Source organism: Xenopus tropicalis, chromosome 4, assembly GCF_000004195.4.
Source record: "Xenopus tropicalis strain Nigerian chromosome 4, UCB_Xtro_10.0, whole genome shotgun sequence".
NCBI lineage: Eukaryota > Metazoa > Chordata > Amphibia > Anura > Pipidae > Xenopus > Xenopus tropicalis.
Genome location: NC_030680.2, coordinates 10175771 through 10201964, shown reverse-complemented (window position 1 = coordinate 10201964; position 26194 = coordinate 10175771). Strand labels below are relative to the sequence as shown.

At 47.3% G+C, this 26194-nt stretch overlaps 1 protein-coding gene across 2 annotated transcripts in view; it reads right to left on the bottom strand.

Moving 5' to 3' along the window:
- LOC100496429 (histone H3.v1-like) overlaps positions 1 to 26194 on the bottom strand; it is a 48184-nt gene that overhangs the window by 19128 nt on the left and 2862 nt on the right. The window contains exons 4-19 of one of the 2 annotated variants that reach the window (XM_031900432.1): positions 25508 to 25529; positions 23242 to 23279; positions 22900 to 22933; positions 22233 to 22258; positions 21867 to 21939; positions 20540 to 20571; positions 18274 to 18292; positions 13640 to 13668; positions 12830 to 12863; positions 12162 to 12187; positions 10804 to 10837; positions 9335 to 9360; positions 8917 to 8968; positions 6087 to 6103; positions 473 to 563; positions 294 to 310 (exon numbers count right to left, since the gene is read on the bottom strand). In XM_031900432.1, coding sequence (XP_031756292.1) covers positions 294 to 310; positions 473 to 563; positions 6087 to 6103; positions 8917 to 8968; positions 9335 to 9360; positions 10804 to 10837; positions 12162 to 12187; positions 12830 to 12863; positions 13640 to 13668; positions 18274 to 18292; positions 20540 to 20571; positions 21867 to 21939; positions 22233 to 22258; positions 22900 to 22933; positions 23242 to 23279; positions 25508 to 25529 — 570 coding nt within the window. The remainder of the gene's footprint in view (positions 1 to 293; positions 311 to 472; positions 564 to 6086; positions 6104 to 8916; positions 8969 to 9334; positions 9361 to 10803; positions 10838 to 12161; positions 12188 to 12829; positions 12864 to 13639; positions 13669 to 18273; positions 18293 to 20539; positions 20572 to 21866; positions 21940 to 22232; positions 22259 to 22899; positions 22934 to 23241; positions 23280 to 25507; positions 25530 to 26194) is intronic. The other variant, XM_031900433.1, reaches the window with a different exon arrangement.

The following is a 26194-nucleotide window of genomic DNA, read 5'->3' as shown; positions in this document are numbered from 1 at the left end:
TCATAGCCTGTACAGAGAGATACCATAAAACTATGGCAGCATAGGGATTCCCCTGTACTAAGCACAATTCAGCAGGAACAGCCCCCTAAGTTTGCTCATAGCCTGTACAGAGAGATACCATAAAACTATGGCAGCATAGGGATTCCCCTGTACTAAGCACAATTCAGCAGGAACAGCCCCCTAAGTTTGCTCATAGCCTGTACAGAGAGATACCATAAAACTATGGCAGCCCTGTTTCCCTATTATTATACTAAGTAGGATTCAGCAGTATTGGCGATAGCTCAAATACCTACCTTAGCAGTTCCTGTTCCTATAAAAATAAATGAATAAATATGTCAAACACTGAAATACTGGGTGGGATAATACCAGTATGTTTTTACTGCATATAAAGATAAGTTGATATATTTGGGGGTTAATATACAGTATATATATATGTGTGTTACAGAGAAGCTATTTAAAATAGTAAAGGCACCTGACAACGGTTTCACTTCCTCCTTAGTTTCTTCCTCAGTTTCCTCCTCAGTTTCCTCCTCAGTTTCCTCCTCAGTTTCCTCTTTGGATACCTGTTAAGAAAGGAAAGGAAGGAAAGGAGGGAGGGAGGAAGGAAGGGAGGGAGGTGGGAAGGGACGTGGGAAGGGAGGGTGGAGGGGAGGGAGGGAGGGTGGAGGGGAGGTGGGAAGGGAGGTGGGAAGGGAGGGTGGAGGGGAGGGTGGGAAGGGAGGTGGGAAGGGAGGGAGGGGAGGTGGGAAGGGAGGTGGGAAGGGAGGGTGGAGGGGAGGTGGGAAGGGAGGGTGAAGGGGAGGTGGGAAGGGAGGGAGGGGAGGTGGGAAGGGAGGGAGGGAGGGGAGGTGGGAAGGGAGGTGGGAAGGGAGGGTGAAGGGGAGGTGGGAAGGGAGGTGGGAAGGGAGGGATGGAGGGGAGGTGGGAAGGGAGGGAGGGAGGGGAGGTGGGAAGGGAGGGAGGGAGGGAGGGGAGGGTGGGAAGGGAGGGTGAAGGGGAGGTGGGAAGGGAGGTGGGAAGGGAGGGAGGGAGGGGAGGTGGGAAGGGAGGTGGGAAGGGAGGGATGGAGGGGAGGTGGGAAGGGAGGGTGGAGGGGAGGTGGGAAGGGAGGTGGGAAGGGAGGTGGGAAGGGAGGGTGGAGGGGAGGTGGGAAGGGAGGGTGAAGGGGAGGTGGGAAGGGAGGTGGGAAGGGAGGTGGGAAGGGAGGGTGGAGGGAGGTGGGAAGGGAGGGTGGAGGGGAGGTGGGAAGGGAGGTGGGAGGGGAGGTGGGAAGGGAGGGTGGGAAGGGAGGTGGGAAGGGAGGGATGGAGGGGAGGTGGGAAGGGAGGGTGAAGGGGAGGTGGGAAGGGAGGTGGAAGGGAGGTGGGAAAAGAGGTGGGAAGGGAGGTGGGAAGGGAGGGAGGGAGGGAGGGAGGGGAGGGTGGAGGGGAGGGAGGGGAGGGAGGGAGGGAGGGGAGGGGAGGGAGGGAGGGGAGGGAGGGAGGGGAGGGAGGGAGGGGAGGGAGGGAGGGAGGGAGGGGAGGGAGGGGAGGGAGGGAGGGAGGGAGGGAGGGAGGGAGGGAGGGGGAGGGAGGGAGGGAGGGAGGGGAGGGTGGAGGGGAGGGGAGGGGAGGAGGGAGGGAGGGAGGGAGGGAGGGGAGGGGAGGGAGGGAGGGAGGGAGGGAGGGAGGGAGGGGAGGGAGGGAGGGAGGGAGGGGAGGGAGGGAGGGAGGGAGGGGAGGGTGGAAGGGAAAGGAAATTAAGAAACTTCAGACAGAGTAGTTCATTTTTTGAATGAACACCGAGGGCAGGATTTTGCACCCCTTAATGTGTGTGTGTGTGATGCCACATGTCGGTCTCACAAGCCTTCCATTTGTGCTTTTTACTTATCACCAAGTCATTTTCTGTGTGTGTGTGTAGGTACAAAGCTTAAAGGGGTGGTTCGCCGTTAAGTTAACTTTCAGTACGATATAGAATGGTCAGTTCTTAGCAAATAAAAATGGCCTTCATTTTTTACTTCTTGTTTTTTAATTATTTGCTTTCCTCTTTTGACTATTTCCAGCTTTTAAAAGGGGGTCTCTGACCCCGGCAGCCAGGTCTGGACTGGGATTCAGAATAGGCCCTGGCATTCCCAGTACCCAGAGGCACAAACAGCCCCCCCAGCCCAATAAATAGTGACTGTCTGTGGCACCTTACACCCCCCTGGCATTCCCAGTACCCAGAGGCACAAACAGCCCCCCCAGCCCAATAAATAGTGACTGTCTGTGGCACCTTACAGCCCCCTGGCATTCCCAGTACCCAGAGGCACAAACAGCCCCCCCAGCCCAATAAATAGTGACTGTCTGTGGCACCTTACAGCCCCCCTGGCATTCCCAGTACCCAGAGGCACAAACAGCCCCCCCCCAGCCCAATAAATAGTGAGTGTCTGTAGCACCTTACAGCCCCCTGGCATTCCCAGTACCCAGAGGCACAAACAGCCCCCCAGCCCAATAAATAGTGACTGTCTGTGGCACCTTACACCCCCCTGGCATTCCCAGTACCCAGAGGCACAAACAGCCCCCCCAGCCCAATAAATAGTGACTGTCTGTGGCACCTTACAGCCCCCTGGCATTCCCAGTACCCAGAGGCACAAACAGCCCCCCCAGCCCAATAAATAGTGACTGTCTGTGGCACCTTACAGCCCCCCTGGCATTCCCAGTACCCAGAGGCACAAACAGCCCCCCCAGCCCAATAAATAGTGAGTGTCTGTAGCACCTTACAGCCCCCTGGCATTCCCAGTACCCAGAGGCACAAACAGCCCCCCCAGCCCAATAAATAGTGACTGTCTGTGGCACCTTACACCCCCCTGGCATTCCCAGTACCCAGAGGCACAAACAGCCCCCCCAGCCCAATAAATAGTGACTGTCTGTGGCACCTTACAGCCCCCTGGCATTCCCAGTACCCAGAGGCACAAACAGCCCCCCCAGCCCAATAAATAGTGACTGTCTGTGGCACCTTACAGCCCCCCTGGCATTCCCAGTACCCAGAGGCACAAACAGTCCCCCCCCAGCCCAATAAATAGTGACTGTCTGTGGCACCTTACAGCCCCCCTGGCATTCCCAGTACCCAGAGGCACAAACAGCCCCCCCAGCCCAATAAATAGTGACTGTCTGTGGCACCTTACAGCCCCCCTGGCATTCCCAGTACCCAGAGGCACAAACAGCCCCCCCAGCCCAATAAATAGTGACTGTCTGTGGCACCTTACAGCCCCCCTGGCATTCCCAGTACCCAGAGGCACAAACAGCCCCCCCAGCCCAATAAATAGTGACTGTCTGTGGCACCTTACAGCCCCCCTGGCATTCCCAGTACCCAGAGGCACAAACAGCCCCCCCAGCCCAATAAATAGTGACTGTCTGTGGCACCTTACAGCCCCCCTGGCATTCCCAGTACCCAGAGGCACAAACAGCCCCCCCAGCCCAATAAATAGTGACTGTCTGTGGCACCTTACAGCCCCCCTGGCATTCCCAGTACCCAGAGGCACAAACAGCCCCCCCAGCCCAATAAATAGTGACTGTCTGTGGCACCTTACAGCCCCCCTGGCATTCCCAGTACCCAGAGGCACAAACAGCCCCCCCAGCCCAATAAATAGTGACTGTCTGTGGCACCTTACAGCCCCCCTGGCATTCCCAGTACCCAGAGGCACAAACAGCCCCCCCAGCCCAATAAATAGTGACTGTCTGTGGCACCTTACAGCCCCCCTGGCATTCCCAGTACCCAGAGGCACAAACAGCCCCCCCAGCCCAATAAATAGTGACTGTCTGTGGCACCTTACAGCCCCCCTGGCATTCCCAGTACCCAGAGGCACAAACAGCCTCCCCAGCCCAATAAATAGTGACTGTCTGTGGCACCTTACAGCCCCCTGGCATTCCCAGTACCCAGAGGCACAAACAGCCCCCCCAGCCCAATAAATAGTGAGTGTCTGTGGCACCTTACAGCCCCCCTGGCATTCCCAGTACCCAGAGGCACAAACAGCCCCCCCAGCCCAATAAATAGTGACTGTCTGTGGCACCTTACAGCCCCCCTGGCATTCCCAGTACCCAGAGGCACAAACAGCCCCCCCAGCCCAATAAATAGTGACTGTCTGTGGCACCTTACAGCCCCCCTGGCATTCCCAGTACCCAGAGGCACAAACAGCCCCCCCAGCCCAATAAATAGTGACTGTCTGTGGCACCTTACAGCCCCCCTGGCATTCCCAGTACCCAGAGGCACAAACAGCCCCCCCAGCCCAATAAATAGTGACTGTCTGTGGCACCTTACAGCAGCCCCTGGCATTCCCAGTACCCAGAGGCACAAACAGCCCCCCCAGCCCAATAAATAGTGACTGTCTGTGGCACCTTACAGCCCCCCTGGCATTCCCAGTACCCAGAGGCACAAACAGCCCCCCCAGCCCAATAAATAGTGACTGTCTGTGGCACCTTACAGCCCCCCTGGCATTCCCAGTACCCAGAGGCACAAACAGCCTCCCCAGCCCAATAAATAGTGACTGTCTGTGGCACCTTACAGCCCCCCTGGCATTCCCAGTACCCAGAGGCACAAACAGCCCCCCCAGCCCAATAAATAGTGACTGTCTGTGGCACCTTACAGCCCCCTGGCATTCCCAGTACCCAGAGGCACAAACAGCCCCCCCAGCCCAATAAATAGTGACTGTCTGTGGCACCTTACAGCCCCCCTGGCATTCCCAGTACCCAGAGGCACAAACAGCCCCCCCAGCCCAATAAATAGTGACTGTCTGTGGCACCTTACAGCCCCCTGGCATTCCCAGTACCCAGAGGCACAAACAGCCCCCCCCCAGCCCAATAAATAGTGACTGTTTGTGGCACCTTACAGCCCCCCCTGGCATTCCCAGTACCCAGAGGCACAAACAGCCCCCCCCCCCAGCCCAATAAATAGTGACTGTCTGTGGCACCTTACAGCCCCCCCTGGCATTCCCAGTACCCAGAGGCACAAACAGCCCCCCCCAGCCCAATAAATAGTGAGTGTCTGTGGCACCTTACAGCCCCCTGGCATTCCCAGTACCCAGAGGCACAAACAGCGCCCCCCAGCCCAATAAATAGTGACTGTCTGTGGCACCTTACAGCCCCCCCTGGCATTCCCAGTACCCAGAGGCACAAACAGCCCCTCCCCCCAGCCCAATAAATAGTGAGTGTCTGTGGCACCTTACAGCCCCCCTGGCATTCCCAGTACCCAGAGGCACAAACAACCCCCCCAGCCCAATAAATAGTGACTGTCTGTGGCACCTTACAGCCCCCTGGCATTCCCAGTACCCAGAGGCACAAACAGCCCCCCCAGCCCAATAAATAGTGACTGTCTGTGGCACCTTACAGCCCCCTGGCATTCCCAGTACCCAGAGGCACAAACAGCCCCCCCAGCCCAATAAATAGTGACTGCCTATGGCACCTTACAGCCCCCCTGGCATTCCCAGTACCCAGAGGCACAAACAGCCCCCCCAGCCCAATAAATAGTGACTGCCTATGGCATCTTACAGCAGCCCCTCTGCCATTTGCCACAACCCACAGGTTGCCAGTCCGGGCCTGCCGGCAGCCAAGGTGCTATAGCTCTTTGAGGCTACAATTTTATTGTTACTATTTTTTACTATGTTTTTATCCAGCCCCTCTCCTATTCACATCCCCCTTTCACATTTGAACCACTGATTGGATGCTAGGGTAATTTGTACCCTAGCAACCAGGTAGATGCTGAAGTTTCAAACTGGAGAGTTGCTGGATCTAAAGCTAACTAATTCCAACTAACTAAGCAGCAACATACCAAAAGTTAATCCAAAGGTAAACAACCCCTTTAAGGTAAAACTGAACTTATTTGAAGACTGCGTTATGTACATTTGCTTATTTGCTTATTGCTTCTCAGTCACAGTAGTCGCCACGATCACTTACGCCCACTAGTGGCTACATGACACTGGAACACCACAGAGCAAATACTAATGGCTACTGAGGTCAAAATTGCTCCCATTTTTGCTCTTTGCTCCCCTGAGCTGTTTATAAACGAGGCCTCTCCCCTGTCAAGCCATTATATGGATATTTTCAAAGAGACGGGAATGCTCTGGGTGGCCCTACCTTGGTATTCTTGTCTCCTGTTAAAATACAAGAAAAAAGAGAGAGAGAGTGGTCACATGGGTGATATAGTCATAGCTGCGGGGGTCACAATCTGAAAGCAGTGCAATTATGTCCTTTATTTAACTAGCTGCCTTATGGTGTGAGCCAGAGAGCTGATAATGGGCTCAAAGTGAACCTGTCACTAGAGGAATAAGATCAAACCCATTACTGTTTTCTCTGTTGCTTTCCCATCCCGGGTTGCTAATAGCCTGCCGCTGCATGGTTCCGAGACTTCCCCCGGGCCAGCGTCTTGCTGAATTGTCATTTAAAGTGACTGAATGGAGAAATACTGGACAGCCATTCAGCAATGGGACCAGGGTCAGACTGGGCCGCCGGGACAATACCCGGTGGGCCCCAGTGGCCCAGACCCGACCCTATTGCCACTTCCTCTGACCTCCAATGTCCTCCCCTGACGCGTTCCACATACGCATGTTCAGGGAAGGACGTCGGACAGGGGCCCCTGCAAGGAGGGGGGGAGATTAGGGGTGCACGGCGGCACCCCTGGGACTGGAATATGTATATATATCAGTAAATATTGCCCTTTTACATCTTTTCCCTTGAGCAGCCATTTTGTGATGAGCTGTTGTGTGCTCCCTCAGAGATCACATGACCAGAAATAATGGAGCTCTAACTCTAACAGGAAGTAGTGTGGGAGTATTCCTTTTTGGAACAATTCAGGAGTGCCCAGTCTGCCTCCCATTGAAAGCTATAGAAAGGCAAGGGAGTTGCACAGAAGGAACAGGAAATGAGTTCTCCATTATTTGTTGCCCCTTCCTTTACTGCAGTCCAGCTGGAAACTGCTTCCCCCATCCCTTTTCCTTTATCTCAAGCTGCTAAAAAGATTACCACCTGTTAATTGGCCCTTCACTTGCCAATATAAGCAGCTATATGTTAGAAAATACATTACGAATAACTCTCAAACATTAGAAAATTTGGCTATTATACAGTAGGTCATGCTGCAGATTCACTTTGGTCACGTACAGTTACAGCCCTGGTCCACCCGAAGCCCCTCCCTCTGTCGTGTAAGACCCACCCCTAAATCCTGACCACTGGGACATGTATGTGTGTGAATATAGTGAATAATGTACCCCACCCCCCATTGTAAAATATAAGAATATTATAGGTCACCAAGTAGTTTCATGACCATAGAAAAGAACAAGGCCAAAGGCTGAGTGCTTTTTATACAGGTTATGGAACTCCAAGGTGACTTCTAATACCCTTATATTTTACAACGGGGGGGTACATTATTCATTATATACACACACATACACATGTCCTAGTGGGCAGGATTTAGGGGTGGGTCTTACAAGATAGAGGGAGGGACTTTTGGCGGATCAGGGGTGTAACTGTGCAGGGAGGGTACGTCATTTCTTATAATACACAAGTTTCAGTGAGTCATGTGACTCACTGAAGCACCAATTATAACTGATGACATCACTAATCTCCGTTTATAAGGATATAATTTACAGGCTCTTGTGTGTGTATATATATATATATATATATGGTTTGTGTCAGGACGTAACTACAAAAGAAGCAGACCCTGTGGTTGCTGGGGTGGTCCAGGAGCCTGTGGGGCCCAGTAGCATCTAGTTATCCCACTGGTTTGTGAAGAGGGATATAAATTAGAGCCAATGGAAGTGCAATAAACAACAGTATCTCCCCCAATGACAGGCCTATAATATAAGGCAAAGGCCCTAGGAAAGGTAATAATTTAAACTGCCCCCTTTTCCAGGGGTGCCCTTTAGTGCCCCCTAGTGTCTCTCAGATACACCTTATAGTCTTGTTTATGTTTGCCATTTTTGTTCCCTTGACAACCCAGACAGGGGTTTGGTTGACATTGGGGCCAGAACTGATGACAGGGAAGAAGATCATGACATTTAGAGGGTGGGTGGTGATGTCAGAATGCGGGGATATGACACGACTGACAGTGATTGGCTGGATTCTGCATCAACCAGAGCAGTCCCATCAGATTTCACACCTTTGAAACCCAGTTTTAAGTGGAATATATCCAATAAATCACAATGGAATATTGGGTTAGAGCCCTGTTTGGCTCATTGGAGAGAGAAGGTGCTTGGGACCCCTTTATTCTCAGTTTTGCTCTTTAAGTCGCCAATAGCGAAACTCCTTCCCGGCCACAGGCTCTAACGTTGGCAGCCAGTGACACCTTGTGGCGAGTGCATCGCCCGTCCCACAGACCTGACCTGGCGGAATGGAACTCAGCAGATTCCAAAAGCAGCACATAATGAGGCGTAAGCGTCATTTTTTAGCCAAAAAGAGCAACGCCATTGGAAATCATGCAGTTTTGACTTGGAATGGAATTAGAATGCTGCATTCTGGGTAAAAAAACACAGTGAACTTTGTCCAATAGCAGTCATTAATGACCCTTGTAGAAATATTAAAGTAACACTAAATGGCAAAAAGGAGAAATAATCAGAGTACAATGTTATTAATCCCCCAGCATACACTGGGGTGTCCGAGGCCCACTGGGGCTGCTGCCAGGGGACCCCCCACCCCAGGCCCAATGTCAACCCCCCCCACCCAAGGCCCAATGTCAACCCCCCCCCGCCCCAGGCCCAATCTCAACCCCCCCACCAACACGTACTGCTATCCCTCCTTGTAGCCGCAATGGGGGGAAGATGAGATGAGTGCCCACAGTTGGTGGAGGGACAGGACTGGATTAGTGGGGGCTGCGGGGGCCCACTGGTGGCATTTTTCCCAGTGCCCCGCTGGCCCAGTCTGCCCCCTGCTTATTGGGAGCTACTCAAGGTACATTCTCTGTGTCGCTTCTCACCTTTTCCAGTGTTGCCGGCATTGCCGGCGTTGCTGCCTCCACTACTTAACCCCTGAAAATTAAAGGGGAAACATTTTTTTGTTTACAAACATTTTGGAATATACAGTATATAGCAGTCCCAGTGTACTTAGGGACCCTTGTGTCCTTTGTGTCCTTTGTGTCCCTTGCTCTGGGTCTGTGTAAACGACCCCTTGGGCCCTTCTCCAGCTCCTACTGCTCCCTGGCCTTAGATTCAAAAATTCAATATAGATATCAGGACAAGGAGTAAAATAAGTTGAATTTTTACATTTTTCTTAATTCCCAGGGTAATAATATAATATTTCTGTAGGTGGGAGCTGCCATTCTAGATAATCTATCTAACAGTTGGTACAATAATAATAATAATAAGTCAATATAAAATCCATTTTAGATACAGTACCGCAGCCACATTTCCAGAACCGGTTCCTGAGGAAAGAACATATCAGAGATAAAAATCATTGTTGCAAAGACAATAACAAACCTGCTGAAAGCCTCCAATAAAAGCTGCAGATATCAGGGTGACTGGTGAGCCGCCCTCCAGTCACCCTGATATCTGTCTGACAATTACCCAGGTTAAAAATCCCATCATGGGAGGACCACATTGGCATGGGATCCATTATTTGGAAACTCGTTATCCAGAATGCTCCAAATTACGGAAAGCCCGTGTCCCATAGACTCCATTTTAATCAAATAATTCCGAATTTTAAAACTGATTTCCTTTTTCTCTGTAATAATAAAACAGTACCTGTACTTGATCCCAACTAAGATATAATTACCCCTTATTGGGGGCAGAACAGCCCTATTGGGTTTATTTAATGGTTAAATGATTCCCTTTTCTCTGTAATAATAAAACAGTACCTGTACTTGATCCCAACTAAGATATAATTACCCCTTATTGGGGCAGAACAGTCCTATTGGGTTTATTTAATGGTTAAATGATTCCCTTTTCTCTGTAATAATAAAACAGTACCTGTACTTGATCCCAACTAAGATATAATTACCCCTTATTGGGGGCAGAACAGCCCTATTGGGTTTATTTCATGGTTAAATGATTCCCTTTTCTCTGTAATAATAAAACAGTACCTGTACTTGATCCCAACTAAGATATAATTACCCCTTATTGGGGCAGAACAGCCCTATTGGGTTTATTTAATGGTTAAATGATTCCCTTTTCTCTGTAATAATAAAACAGTACCTGTACTTGATCCCGACTAAGATATAATTACCCCTTATTGGGGCAGAACAGCCCTATTGGGTTTATTTAATGGTTAAATGATTCCCTTTTCTCTGTAATAATAAAACAGTACCTGTACTTGATCCCGACTAAGATATAATTACCCCTTATTGGGGCAGAACAGCCCTATTGGGTTTATTTAATGGTTAAATGATTCCCTTTTCTCTGTAATAATAAAACAGTAGCTGTACTTGATCCCAACTAAGATATAATTACCCCTTATTGGGGGCAGAACAGCCCTATTGGGTTTATTTAACGTTTTATTGATTTTTTAGTAGACTTAAGGTATGGAGATCCAAATTACAGAAAGACCCCTTATCCAGAACTCCCTTGGTCCCAAGCATTCTGGATAATGGGTCCTATACCTGTATGATCCTCTACTGACAGGTCTACCTAGAACCCATTACAATACATTCATTGACCTGTAGACCAAATGATCAGATCATCCCAATTTGGCCCACTGAGATCGACTTACTGAACCGATCTTGACCAATCAGGGGGCTCCATCAACAGGCCAATTTGATTTGATCTGGAGGGAATGAGTCAGTAGCTTTTATCACATGACCAGCTTTATCCTGACCTACACCCCCATTGCTGGTAACTACTGGAGATGCCTCCTCTGTATTGTTTCTCACCTGTCCCGGCGTTGCTGCCTCCACTACTTGGAGCCTAAAGATTGAAAGGAAAATATTTCAGTTGACAGCAAAACTCAGTACAGGAATGGGACCCGTTATCCTGAATACTCGGGACCTGGGGTATTCTGGATAAGGGGTCTTTCTATAATTTCGGATCTCCTACCATGAATCTACTAAAAAAATTATTTAAACAGTAATTAAATCCAATAGGATTTTTTTGGTTCTGGTACAGATACTGTTTTATTATTACAGAGAAAAGGGAATCATTTAACCATTAAATAAACCCAATAGGGCTGTTCTGCCCCCAATAAGGGGTAATTATATCTTAGTTGGGATCAAGTACAGGTACTGTTTTATTATTACAGAGAAAAGGGAATCATTTAACCATTAAATAAACCCAATAGGGCTGTTCTGCCCCAATAAGGGGTAATTATATCTTAGTTGGGATCAAGTACAGGTACTGTTTTATTATTACAGAGAAAAGGGAATCATTTAACCATGAAATAAACCCAATAGGGCTGTTCTGCCCCCAATAAGGGGTAATTATATCTTAGTTGGGATCAAGTACAGGTACTGTTTTATTATTACAGAGAAAAGGGAATCATTTAACCATTAAATAAACCCAATAGGGCTGTTCTGCCCCCAATAAGGGGTAATTATATCTTAGTTGGGATCAAGTACAGGTACTGTTTTATTATTACAGAGAAAAGGGAATCATTTAACCATTAAATAAACCCAATAGGGCTGTTCTGCCCCAATAAGGGGTAATTATATCTTAGTTGGGATCAAGTACAGGTACTGTTTTATTATTACAGAGAAAAGGGAATCATTTAACCATTAAATAAACCCAATAGGGCTGTTCTGCCCCCAATAAGGGGTAATTATATCTTAGTTGGGATCAAGTACAGGTACTGTTTTATTATTACAGAGAAAAGGGAATCATTTAACCATGAAATAAACCCAATAGGGCTGTTCTGCCCCAATAAGGGGTAATTATATCTTAGTTGGGATCAAGTACAGGTACTGTTTTATTATTACAGAGAAAAAAGAAACCATTTTTAAAAATGTGAATTATTTCATTAAAAGGGAGTCTGTGGGAGATGGCCTTTCCGTAATTCGGAATTTTCTGGATAATGGGATAATATGCACTGTTAAAGGGGCTTTTGCCCCCCTTGGAGCTCTGGCTCCATGTAAATGACCAATAAGGCCGTTCTCCAGCTCTTTCTACTCTCTGGGCTCAGATTCAATAATTCAGTTTCAATTAAGGAGTAAAATAAGTCAATTTTTTCTTTTTAGAAATAGGAATTGCTATAATAACAATAATATGAGTAATAAGTCAATATCCCAATATACAGTACCCCAACAGAGTTTCCAGAACCGGTTCCTGGGGAAAGAAGATACCAGAGATAAAACAATTGGACTTTGTTGCAAATACAATTAGAAAACCTACCGAAAGCCACAAATAAAATTGCTAATTGGGCCCCTCCAGAGCCAGCTCAGGGGTGTAACTACAGGGGAAGCGGTTACAGGGGGGCCCAGGGGTGTAGGGGGCCCAGCATGGCCCTAATAAATGAGTAATTACAATATATCTTGGTAGAACAGACCAACTTACCAATGTTTTGGGGCCCTAAATTGAATTTGCTGTGGGGCCCAGTAACATCTAGTTACACCACTGACTGAGTTGGCAGTTTATTGGCCCTTATACGGGCCCTGCAGTCAGTCTCCCATCATGGAAGGACCCCATGGGCACTCTGATATGTTCCTCTACTGAGGGGTCTTCCTAGAACCCCATCATCATCCAGTCATTGGCCTGGTGACCAAATGATGACATTATCCTGATTTGGCCCACTGGGACCTACTTACTGAGCCGATATTGGCCAATCAGTGGGCTCCATCCACAGGCAAAAAAGCCATGGATTCAGTCTGGAGAGAAGTCAATAGCTATTACGGCATGGCCAGCTTTATTCTGACCTACACCCCCCTTGCTGGTAACTACTGGAGATGCCTCCTCTGTATTGATTCTCACCTGTCCCGGCGTTGCTGCCTCCACTACTTGGAGCCTAAAGATTAAAGGGGAAACATTTCAGTATTTAAAGTGGAGACAGCAATACTCTGTATATAGCAGTCCCAATGTGCAGGCAGGCATGGATTTGCTGGAAAATTCCGCATTTCGCCACAAAAATTTGTCGCAAAAGAAATTCAGCCAGTGAGGAAACAGTTGGGGTCACATTAAAAAAACTGCAGTTGCATCATATATTTTGTGGATGTGGCAAAAAAAAGTTGTTTGGGTTTCTTTTTTTATTAAAGGGGATACAAACCCAGCCATGATGCTGTCCCACTGCGCCCCCCAGTTTTGCTATAGAAGCTGCCAAAAAACATAATTATAGATGCAAGAAAATTCACCAATGAGAATTCTACTGATAAAAACTTCATTATAAATGCAGAAGAAGTGACCAATGAGAATGCTGATTCCCAGCACTGTGTCAGGCCCCTTGCTGGTACCTTACATATAGAGATAATGATGGCATTTTCCCCTCATTATATGGCACAGGAATCAGACATGGGGATAAGGGCAGACTTGTTCAGTGCTGGGAAACTGGGTTTAATGCTCCCAACTCCAATTGCAGGAACAGAGAACATGGAGCCGGATTTATACAGATCAGCTGGTTAATGCTTTTACAATCACCAAGTGCCACTGTGCAGACAAAATAGTCAATGTAAAAATCTGTAAAAGTAGTCAAAAACCAGTAATATTTAACTGCAACCCTTATGCAGAAAAAGCTAGGTGCCAAGCACATTTTACATATCTATCTATATAAATATTTAAGTACTGTACCGGTGCTTCTTCTGACGATTCTTCAGTCTCTGAGAAAAAAAAACCCATAAAAATGTCAAATTAGACATTGTTATGCACTGATATCAATAGCTGTGTGCTCTGGATTGTGCTTATAATGTGGCATAATAGCCTCTGGGAAGGGACTGGGGCTGTGGGATAGCAGGTATAGTAGGGAGAGATGGTGCCTATAGTAACAGTGGGGGGATAATAGCCTCTGGGAAGGGACTGGGGCTGTGGGTTAGTAGGTATAGTAGGGAGAGATGGTGCCTATAGTAGCAGTGGGGGGATAATAGCCTCTGGGAAGGGACTGGGGCTGTGGGATAATAGCCTCTGGGAAGGGACTGGGGCTGTGGGTTAGTAGGTATAGTAGGGAGAGATGGTGCCTATAGTAGCAGTGGGGGGATAATAGCCTCTGGGAAGGGACTGGGGCTGTGGGATAGCAGGTATAGTAGGGAGAGATGGTGCCTATAGTAGCAGTGGGGGGATAATAGCCTCTGGGAAGGGACTGGGGCTGTGGATAGCAGTATAGTAGGGAGAGATGGTGCCTATAGTAGCAGTGGGGGGGATAATAGCCTCTGGGAAGGGACTGGGGCTGTGGGATAGCAAGGTATAGTAGGGAGAGATGGTGCCTATAGTAGCAGTGGGGGGATAATAGCCTCTGGGAAGGGACTGGGGCTGTTGGGATAAGCAGGTATAGTAGGGAGAGATGGTGCCTATAGTAGCAGTGGGGGGATAATAGCCTCTGGGAAGGGACTGGGGCTGTGGGATAGCAGGTATAGTAGGGAGAGATGGTGCCTATAGTAGCAGTGGGATAATATCCTCTGGGAAGGGACTGGGGCTGTGGGATAGCAGGTATAGTAGGGAGAGATGGTGCCTATAGTAGCAGTGGGATAATAGCCTCTGGAAAGGGACTGGGGCTGTGGGATAGCAGGTATAGTAGGGAGAGATGGTGCCTATAGTAGCAGTGGGGGGATAATAGCCTCTGGGAAGGGACTGGGGCTGTGGGATAGCAGGTATAGTAGGGAGAGATGGTGCCTATAGTAGCAGTGGGGGGATAATAGCCTCTGGGAAGGGACTGGGGCTGTGGGATAGCAAGTATAGTAGGGAGAGATGGTGCCTATAGTAGCAGTGGGGGTATAATAGCCTCTGGGAAGGGACTGGGGCTGTGGGATAGCAGGTATAGTAGGGAGAGATGGTGCCTATAGTAGCAGTGGGGGGATAATAGCCTCTGGAAGGGACTGGGGCTGTGGGATAGCAAGTATAGTAGGGAGAGATGGTGCCTATAGTAGCAGTGGGGGGATAATAGCCTCTGGGAAGGGACTGGGGCTGTGGGATAGCAGGTATAGTAGGGAGAGATGGTGCCTATAGTAGCAGTGGGGGGATAATAGCCTCTGGGAAGGGACTGGGGCTGTGGGATAGCAGGTATAGTAGGGAGAGATGGTGCCTATAGTAGCAGTGGGGGGATAATAGCCTCTGGGAAGGGACTGGGGCTGTGGGATAGCAGGTATAGTAGGGAGAGATGGTGCCTATAGTAGCAGTGGGGGGATAATAGCCTCTGGGAAGGGACTGGGGCTGTGGGATAGCAGGTATAGTAGGGAGAGATGGTGCCTATAGTAGCAGTGGGGGGATAATAGCCTCTGGGAAGGGACTGGGGCTGTGGGATAGCAGGTATAGTAGGGAGAGATGGTGCCTATAGTAGCAGTGGGATAATATCCTCTGGGAAGGGACTGGGGCTGTGGGATAGCAGGTATAGTAGGGAGAGATGGTGCCTATAGTAGCAGTGGGATAATAGCCTCTGGAAAGGGACTGGGGCTGTGGGATAGCAGGTATAGTAGGGAGAGATGGTGCCTATAGTAGCAGTGGGGGGATAATAGCCTCTGGGAAGGGACTGGGGCTGTGGGATAGCAGGTATAGTAGGGAGAGATGGTGCCTATAGTAGCAGTGGGGGGATAATAGCCTCTGGGAAGGGACTGGGGCTGTGGGATAGCAAGTATAGTAGGGAGAGATGGTGCCTATAGTAGCAGTGGGGGTATAATAGCCTCTGGGAAGGGACTGGGGCTGTGGGATAGCAGGTATAGTAGGGAGAGATGGTGCCTATAGTAGCACTGGGGGGATAATAGCCTCTGGGAAGGGACTGGGGCTGTGGGATAGCAGGTATAGTAGGGAGAGATGGTGCCTATAGTAGCACTGGGGGATAATAGCCTCTGGGAAGGGACTGGGGCTGTGGGATAGCAGGTATAGTAGGGAGAGATGGTGCCTATAGTAGCAGTGGGGGGATAATAGCCTCTGGGAAGGGACTGGGGCTGTGGGATAGCAGGTATAGTAGGGAGAGATGGTGCCTATAGTAGCAGTGGGATAATAGCCTCTGGGAAGGGACTGGGGCTGTGGGATAGCAGGTATAGTAGGGAGAGATGGTGCCTATAGTAGCAGTGAGGGATAATAGCCTCTGGGAAGGGACTGGGGCTGTGGGATAGCAGGTATAGTAGGGAGAGATGGTGCCTATAGTAGCAGTGTGGGATAATAGCCTCTGGGAAGGGACTGGGGCTGTGGGATAGCAGGTATAGTAGGGAGAGATGGTGCCTATAGTAGCAGTGGGGGGATAATAGCCTCTGGGAAGGGACTGGGGCTGTGGGATAGCAGGTATAGTAGGGAGAGATGGTGCCTATAGTAGCAGTGGGGGGATAATAGCCTCTGGGAAGGGACTGGGGCTGTGGGATAGCAGGTATAGTAGGGAGAGATGGTGCCTATAGTAGCAGTGGGATATTAGCCTCTGGGAAGGGACTGGGGCTGTGGGATAGCAGGTATAGTAGGGAGAGATGGTGCCTATAGTAGCAGTGGGATAATAGCCTCTGGGAAGGGACTGGGGCTGTGGGATAGCAGGTATAGTAGGGAGAGATGGTGCCTATAGTAGCAGTGGGGGATAATAGCCTCTGGGAAGGGACTGGGGCTGTGGGATAGCAGGTATAGTAGGGAGAGATGGTGCCTATAGTAGCAGTGGGGGGATAATAGCCTCTGGGAAGGGACTGGGGCTGTGGGATAGCAGGTATAGTAGGGAGAGATGGTGCCTATAGTAGCAGTGGGATAATAGCCTCTGGGAAGGGACTGGGGCTGTGGGATAGCAGGTATAGTAGGGAGAGATGGTGCCTATAGTAGCAGTGGGGGGATAATAGCCTCTGGGAAGGGACTGGGGCTGTGGGATAGCAGGTATAGTAGGGAGAGATGGTGCCTATAGTAGCAGTGGGGGGATAATAGCCTCTGGGAAGGGACTGGGGCTGTGGGATAGCAAGTATAGTAGGGAGAGATGGTGCCTATAGTAGCAGTGGGGGTATAATAGCCTCTGGGAAGGGACTGGGGCTGTGGGATAGCAGGTATAGTAGGGAGAGATGGTGCCTATAGTAGCAGTGGGGGGATAATAGCCTCTGGGAAGGGACTGGTGCTGTGGGATAGCAGGTATAGTAGGGAGAGATGGTGCCTATAGTAGCAGTGTGGGATAATAGCCTCTGGGAAGGGACTGGGGCTGTGGGATAGCAGGTATAGTAGGGAGAGATGGTGCCTATAGTAGCAGTGGGGGGATAATAGCCTCTGGGAAGGGACTGGGGCTGTGGGATAGCAGGTATAGTAGGGAGAGATGGTGCCTATAGTAGCAGTGGGATAATAGCCTCTGGGAAGGGACTGGGGCTGTGGGATAGCAGGTATAGTAGGGAGAGATGGTGCCTATAGTAGCAGTGTGGGATAATAGCCTCTGGGAAGGGACTGGGGCTGTGGGATAGCAGGTATAGTAGGGAGAGATGGTGCCTATAGTAGCAGTGGGGGGATAATAGCCTCTGGGAAGGGACTGGGGCTGTGGGATAGCAGGTATAGTAGGGAGAGATGGTGCCTATAGTAGCAGTGTGGGATAATAGCCTCTGGGAAGGGACTGGGGCTGTGGGATAGCAGGTATAGTAGGGAGAGATGGTGCCTATAGTAGCAGTGGGATATTAGCCTCTGGGAAGGGACTGGGGCTGTGGGATAGCAGGTATAGTAGGGAGAGATGGGGCCTATAGTAGCAGTGGGATAATAGCCTCTGGGAAGGGACTGGGGCTGTGGGATAGCAGGTATAGTAGGGAGAGATGGTGCCTATAGTAGCAGTGGGGGGATAATAGCCTCTGGGAAGGGACTGGGGCTGTGGGATAGCAGGTATAGTAGGGAGAGATGGTGCCTATAGTAGCAGTGGGATAATAGCCTCTGGGAAGGGACTGGGGCTGTGGGATAGCAGGTATAGTAGGGAGAGATGGTGCCTATAGTAGCAGTGGGGGGATAATAGCCTCTGGGAAGGGACTGGGGCTGTGGGATAGCAGGTATAGTAGGGAGAGATGGTGCCTGTGGCTGTCAGAGAGTGGATATAGTTGGGTGAGATGGTGTCAGTAGTAGTTTAGGAAAGTACTATGGCATAACAGATGCACTGGGGCACTGGGAGTCCTAGAAGAGTAGCTGAAAATATCTTACACACCCCAGGCCTCTCTACTACTTAACATGGCCCTATATGCCAAATAATGATGGCTGCCATCGATTGCCCATCCATGAGTATATCCAAACACTGCCCATTTCCATTCTAACTAAAAGCCTCCAACGCTGGCAATAAAGTTCCATCTCACCTTCTGTCTTGTCAGAGAACTGCAAATAGAATGTACAGAAAATATTTATTAATATATGAAGAAAACGTTGTCTATTTCTGTAATACCAAATAAAGCTACATACATATATAAGGCTACATACATATAGATATATAAGGCTACATACATATATATATATATATATAAAGCTACATACATATATATATATATATAAGGCCACATACATATATATATATATATATATATATATATATATGGCTACATACATATAGATATATAAGGCTACATACATATATATATATATATATAAGGCTACATACATATATATATATAAGGCTACATACATATATATATATATATAAGGCTACATACATATATATATATATATATATATATATATATATATGGCTACATACATATAGATATATAAGGCTACATACATATATATATATATATATAAAGCTACATATATATATATATATAAGGCCACATACATTTATATATATATATATATAAGGCTACATACATATATATATATATATAAGGCTACATACATATATATATAAGGCTACATACATATATATATATATATAAGGCTACATACATATATATATATATATATAAGGCTACATACATATATATATATATATAAGGCTACATACATATATATATATAAGGCTACATATATATATATATATAAGGCTACATACATATATATATAAGGCTACATACATATATATATATATATATATATAAGGCTACATACATATATATATATATATATATATATATAAGGCTACATACATATATATATATAAGGCTACATACATATATATATATATATAAGGCTTCATACATATATATAGATATATATAAGGCTACATACATATATATATATATATAAGGCTACATACATATATATATATATAAGGCTTCATACATATATATAGATATATATAAGGCTACATACATATATATATATATATAAGGCTACATACATATATATATATATATAAGGCTACATACATATATATATATATATAAGGCTACATACATATATATATATATATAAGGCTACATACATATATATATATAAGGCTACATATATATATATATATAAGGCTACATACATATATATATATATATAAGGCTACATACATATATATATATATATATATATAAGGCTACATACATATATATATATATATATATATATATATAAGGCTACATACATATATATATATAAGGCTACATACATATATATATATATATAAGGCTACATACATATATATATATATATAAGGCTACATACATATATATATATATATAAGGCTACATACATATAGATATATATAAGGCTACATACAAACAGAGCAGACTGCACAGGAGCAAAATGGCAGCCTTGAAAAACCCAAAATACCCCTACCCACTGCCACCCATTACCGCATTAAATCTTTTATTTTAATCTGGCAAAAAAGACAATGGAAATTATATATTTAATACCCAAGGTTATATATATATCCAAAAACGTTCTCTATAAAGAACATGTACCATCACATCCCAACTTGAGGAACATGGTCTATAGCCATAGTATTGTTATAATCTTCCCCCAATAACCAGTAGTTTCAGTTTCTCCATTGACCACATTAATCACCCCAAAGTATTTTCTATACTCCATAGTAAATTCCAATGCATTAAATTAAATCGTAGAAATTCTTAAGCGATCCCACCACACCATGAAGATGTCATCAATGTAACCAACAGGTGGAACCACATCAATGCCCATTTCCTCAGCTAAGGCTGGCATATGATGGATCTATGTGCCCACCCAGTGAGGACTCTGGTCCAATAAAAATTCAACAGGTGGCTTAAGTCCGTCAGACCGTAGAAAGTTTCTTACTGGATTACCCCCCAAAACACAAGACGCTGAGGTATAAATCAAAGATATGTCAATAAAGAAATAACAATTTGGATAAATTCTAATGGATCAAATTGCCGAATGAATGTAAAAATAGCTAGTATCTACCTCAAAAAATCCAAAACATTACGTATATGGGGTAACTAATGTGCCACGTAGTCAAAATTAGACATCAAGGAACGGAAAGTGAACCTCTACCAAAAGGTAGACCAAGAGAACCCACCACATTTCACAAGAAGAGAACCAGCACCATTTTGAATTTACTACAGGTTTCATGAATCCGGGTGCAATTTGCTGATCTTGCGCTCTAATCTTATATATTTGCTACAATCTCAATATTGGCTACAAATTGTAATCAGGGTTTAGTACCAGGTGTGGACTTGGTTGACCTCCTTTAGGCCCTGGAGAAAGAAAACAGACAGAACCCAAAGTCAGACTTTTCCTGATCAGTCAAAGAAAGGGTAACAACGAAGAGCAAATAAGCAGAGTATAAGCATTGCGGGGGTTATAGGTCATCAACTTCTCAGGGGTACATTTAACTCATATATGGTTTGCTGGCCTTCCCACACATGGTTTAACTAGTCTACTCAGTTAGATTTTCCTACCTGGATCAGGATATCAGTGTGCATCTATCGTCTATTCAGCATCTATCCAACCCATCTAGTTTACCCAGCCCATCTAGCCTACCCAACTAGACTACCCATACCATCTAGCCTTCCCAACGCATCTAGTCTACCCAACCTATTTAGACTACCGAACCCATGTAGTGTACCCAACCCATGTAGTGTACCCAACCCATGTAGTGTACCCAACCTATGTAGTGTACCCAACCCATCTAGTCTACCCAGCCCATCTAGTCTACCCAACCTATTTAGACTACCGAACCCATGTAGTGTACCCAACCTATTTAGACTACCGAACCCATGTAGTGTACCCAACCCATCTAATCTACCCAACTAGACTACCCATCCCATCTAGCCGTCCCAGCCCATCTAGTCTACCCAACCCATTTAGACTACCGAACTCATCTACTGTACCCAACCCATCTAGTCTACCCAACTAGACTAGACTACTCATCCCATCTAGCCTTCCCAACCCATCTAGACTACTCAACCCACCTAGTGCCAAAATATGGAAAGGCTCATTTATGACCAGTATAAAAATTGACATAGTAACAGTGCAAATCGATGCTATCGATTGCCTGTGTCCCCAGCCACTCCTTGTACGTCCGCCTGTGGACACTCAGGAACCGTAGAGTTACCATCACCTCCTAATTGCAGGGTTCCCTCTACAAAGTTGCCCCTAAAGAATGTAAAACAACCCTAGAAATCATGCAATCTTGTCTTGCAGTCCTAAATGATCCTCATAGAGTAATAAAAATAACACTAAATAGAAAAAAGGTAAGATCCAGTTGAGCAGATCTCTGCCCGAATTGGCCATACTACATCTAGATGATCCAACGTAGGGGCCAACGTTTGGATAATACAGCAAGGCCTACAGAGACCCTTCAGATGGGGACTTCATCTATGTACTGACGCAGTGGTTGGGAAGGCCAACTGGTGGGTGCCATATGCCGGCCAATAAGCTGTAGACTCCATAGGGGGGGGGGAGGTGGAACGAGTCAGCAGCTCTGATCAGATGGCTGGCTTAATTCTGATCTACAACCCCCCACCTTATTGGGAGCTACTCAAGGTACCTTCTGGTTCCTGCTTCTCATCTTTTCCAGAGTTGTTGGCATTGCCAGAATTGCTGCCTCCGCCGCTGGGCCCCTAAAAGATTGAACAGGAAACAATTTCAAATTTACAAAGATTTCAGAATTTTTAAAGCAGAGAGTAGGCAGCAATATGCACTGTTTAATGGGCTTTTGTGTCCCTTGGAGCTCTGGCTCCATGTATATGACCCCTTAGGCCCTTCTCCCACAGCTCTTTCTACTCTCTGGGCTCAGATTCAATAATTCACTTTCATTTAAGTAGTAAAATAAGTCAATTTTTTCTTTTTAGAAATAGGAATTGCTATAATAACAATAATATGAGTAATAAGTCAATATCCCAATATACAGTACCCCAACAGAGTTTCCAGAACCGGTTCCTGGGGAAAGAAGATACCAGAGATAAAACAATTGGACTTTGTTGCAAATACAATTAGAAAACCTGCCGAAAGCCACAAATAAAATTGCTAATTGGGCCCCTCCAGAGCCAGTTCAGGGGTGTAACTACAGGGGAAGCAGTTACAGGGGGGCCCAGGGGTGTAGGGGGCCCAGCATGGCCCTAAAAATTGAGTAATTACAATATATCTTGGTAGAATAGATCAACTTACCAATGTTTTGGGGCCCTAAATTGAATTTGCTGTGGGGCCCAGTAACATCTAGTTACGCCACTGACTGAGTTGGCAGTTTATTGGCCCTTATACGGGCCCTGCAGTCAGTCTCCCATCATGGAAGGACCCCATGGGCACTCTGATATGTTCCTCTACTGAGGGGTCTTCCTAGAACCCCATCATCATCCAGTCATTGGCCTGGTGACCAAATCATCAGATTATCCTGATTTGGCCCACTGAGATCAACTTACTGAGACGATATTGGCCAATCAGTGGGCTCCATCCACAGGCAAAAAGCCATGGATTCAGTCTGGAGAGAAGTCAATAGCTATTATGGCATGGCCAGCTTTATCCTGACCTACACCCCCCTTGCTGGTAACTACTGGAGATGCCTCCTCTGTATTGTTTCTCACCTGTCCCGGCGTTGCTGCCTCCACTACTTGGAGCCTAAAGATTGAAAGGAAAATATATATATATATATATAAAACATAGAACGAAGGGAAAGTTTAGAACTATCTGGCAAGGAAAGGGTTAAATAAATGGACTGATGTTTTATTTTACTGTACTAAATTCAAAAGACAACACTGTGTATAATTTCATGCTGATGGCAACCGAATTGCATTGTGATTTAAGGTTACATATTTTTAGTACATTTTAGGCATGCTGTGCAGTAGGAATAGCCCTTATCCAGAGAAACCAAGGTGCTGAGCTAGTTTTACATATCTGTCAATAACAAAAACATTTTAGTACTGTACCACTTCTTCTTCGTCCGATTCTACAGTTTCTTCACTCTCTGGGGTAAAAAAAAAAAAACAACATTCCAGATTAGACTTTATTATGTACTGATATCAACTCTGTGTGCTTCTCCGTTAGTAGCAAATCAGGTATAGTAAATGGTGCCTATAGTAGCACTGGGATAATAATAGCCTCTGGGAAGGGACTGGGGCTGTGGGATAGCAGGTATAGTAGGGAGAGATGGTGCCTATAGTAGCAGTGGGGGGATAATAGCCTCTGGGAAGGGACTGGGGCTGTGGGATAGCAGGTATAGTAGGGAGAGATGGTGCCTATAGTAGCAGTGGGGGGATAATAGCCTCTGGGAAGGCACTGGGGCTGTGGGATAGCAGGTATAGTAGGGAGAGATGGTGCCTATAGTAGCAGTGGGGGGATAATAGCCTCTGGGAAGGGACTGGGGCTGTGGGATAGCAGGTATAGTAGGGAGAGATGGTGCCTATAGTAGCAGTGGGATAATAATAGCCTCTGGGAAGGGACTGGGGCTGTGGGATAGCAGGTATAGTAGGGAGAGATGGTGCCTATAGTAGCAGTGGGGGGATAATAGCCTCTGGGAAGGGACTGGGGCTGTGGGATAGCAGGTATAGTAGGGAGAGATGGTGCCTATAGTAGCAGTGGGGGGATAATAGCCTCTGGGAAGGGACTGGGGCTGTGGGATAGCAGGTATAGTAGGGAGAGATGGTGCCTATAGTAGCAGTGGGGGGATAATAGCCTCTGGGAAGGGACTGGGGCTGTGGGATAGCAGGTATAGTAGGGAGAGATGGTGCCTATAGTAGCAGTGGGATAATAGCCTCTGGGAAGGGACTGGGGCTGTGGGATAGCAGGTATAGTAGGGAGAGATGGTGCCTATAGTAGCAGTGGGATAATAGCCTCTGGGAAGGGACTGGGGCTGTGGGATAGCAGGTATAGTAGGGAGAGATGGTGCCTATAGTAGCAGTGGGGGGATAATAGCCTCTGGGAAGGGACTGGGGCTGTGGGATAGCAGGTATAGTAGGGAGAGATGGTGCCTATAGTAGCAGTGGGATAATAGCCTCTGGGAAGGGACTGGGGCTGTGGGATAGCAGGTATAGTAGGGAGAGATGGTGCCTATAGTAGCAGGGGGGGATAATAGCCTCTGGGAAGGCACTGGGGCTGTAGGATAGCAGGTATAGTAGGGAGAGATGGTGCCTATAGTAGCAGTGGGGGATAATAGCCTCTGGGAAGGGACTGGGGCTGTGGGATAGCAGGTATAGTAGGGAGAGATGGTGCCTATAGTAGCAGTGGGGGGATAATAGCCTCTGGGAAGGGACTGGGGCTGTGGGATAGCAGGTATAGTAGGGAGAGATGGTGCCTATAGTAGCACTGGGATAATAATAGCCTCTGGGAAGGGGCTGGGGCTGTGGGATAGCAGGTATAGTAGGGAGAGATGGTGCCTATAGTAGCAGTGGGGGGATAATAGCCTCGGGGAAGGGACTGGGGCTGTGGGATAGCAGGTATAGTAGGGAGAGATGGTGCCTATAGTAGCAGTGGAGGGATAATAGCCTCGGGGAAGGGACTGGGGCTGTGGGATAGCAGGTATAGTAGGGAGAGATGGTGCCTATAGTAGCAGTGGGGGGATAATAGCCTCTGGGAAGGGACTGGGGCTGTGGGATAGCAGGTATAGTAGGGAGAGATGGTGCCTATAGTAGCAGTGGGGGGATAATAGCCTCTGGGAAGGGACTGGGGCTGTGGGATAGCAGGTATAGTAGGGAGAGATGGTGCCTATAGTAGCAGTGGGGGGATAATAGCCTCTGGGAAGGGACTGGGGCTGTGGGATAGCAGGTATAGTAGGGAGAGATGGTGCCTATAGTAGCAGTGGGGGATAATAGCCTCTGGGAAGGGACTGGGGCTGTGGGATAGCAGGTATAGTAGGGAGAGATAGTGCCTATAGTAGCAGTGGGGGGATAATAGCCTCTGGGAAGTGACTATGGCTGTCAGTGGATATAGTTGGGTAAGATGGTGCCATAAGAGCAGGCTGGACACTGTGGCCCATCAGTTGTTGCTGGAAAACAACTCCAAGCAGAGGGGGCAGTGCGAGTGCTGGAGGAGTAGCTGAAGGACCATGCCCACCCCAGGCCTCTCTATCACTTAACATGGTCCCATTTCCCAAACAACGACGATGGCTGTTAATGGTATATTAGCAGGGTTTCCAATTTCCCATCCATGAGTATAAACCAAACAGCCTCCCACACTGGGAATTGAATCCCTTCTCACCTTCTATGCTTTCCGTTGGGATCTGCAAATGGAAAGAGTGGAAAATACATGATAAAAAAAAATTACTGTAGAAAACTTTGTCTATAGAATAAGGCTACAGAACAGAGTACACAGGAGTGGAAGATATTTCAGACCCCTACCCACTGCCCCCCCCCCCCCCCCCATTCCCACATTAACCCTTTATTTTACATCTGGCAAAAAGACAAGTAATTAATGAAGTCAATCGTTTGCCCATTGGCCACTTTAACTATCCAAAAGGATATAGCTGTTTGACTATACTCCATAGCAAACCCCAATGCATTAAGATAACCAGTGAGATCTTGTAAATCCTCAAGTGATCCCACCACACCATAAAGATGTCATCAATGTAACCAACCAGGTGGAACCACATCAAGGCATCTAGAAGAGAATAAAGCTTATTCCCTCCAAACAAAGTTGGCATATAATGGATCTATGTGACCACCCAGTGATGACCAGGGCTGCCATCAGGGGGGCACAGGGGGGACAGTTGTCCCGGGACCGGCCAATCTTCAGTTTTAAAGGGGGCCCGGCCGTGTTATTGTTGGGGGCACTGTGTATGGGGCAATTATGGGCACTGTCTATGGGGGCTATTGGGGGCACTGTATATCAGGGCACTGTGTAAGGGGGTACTGTCTATGGGGCAATTGGGGGCACTGTGTATGGGGG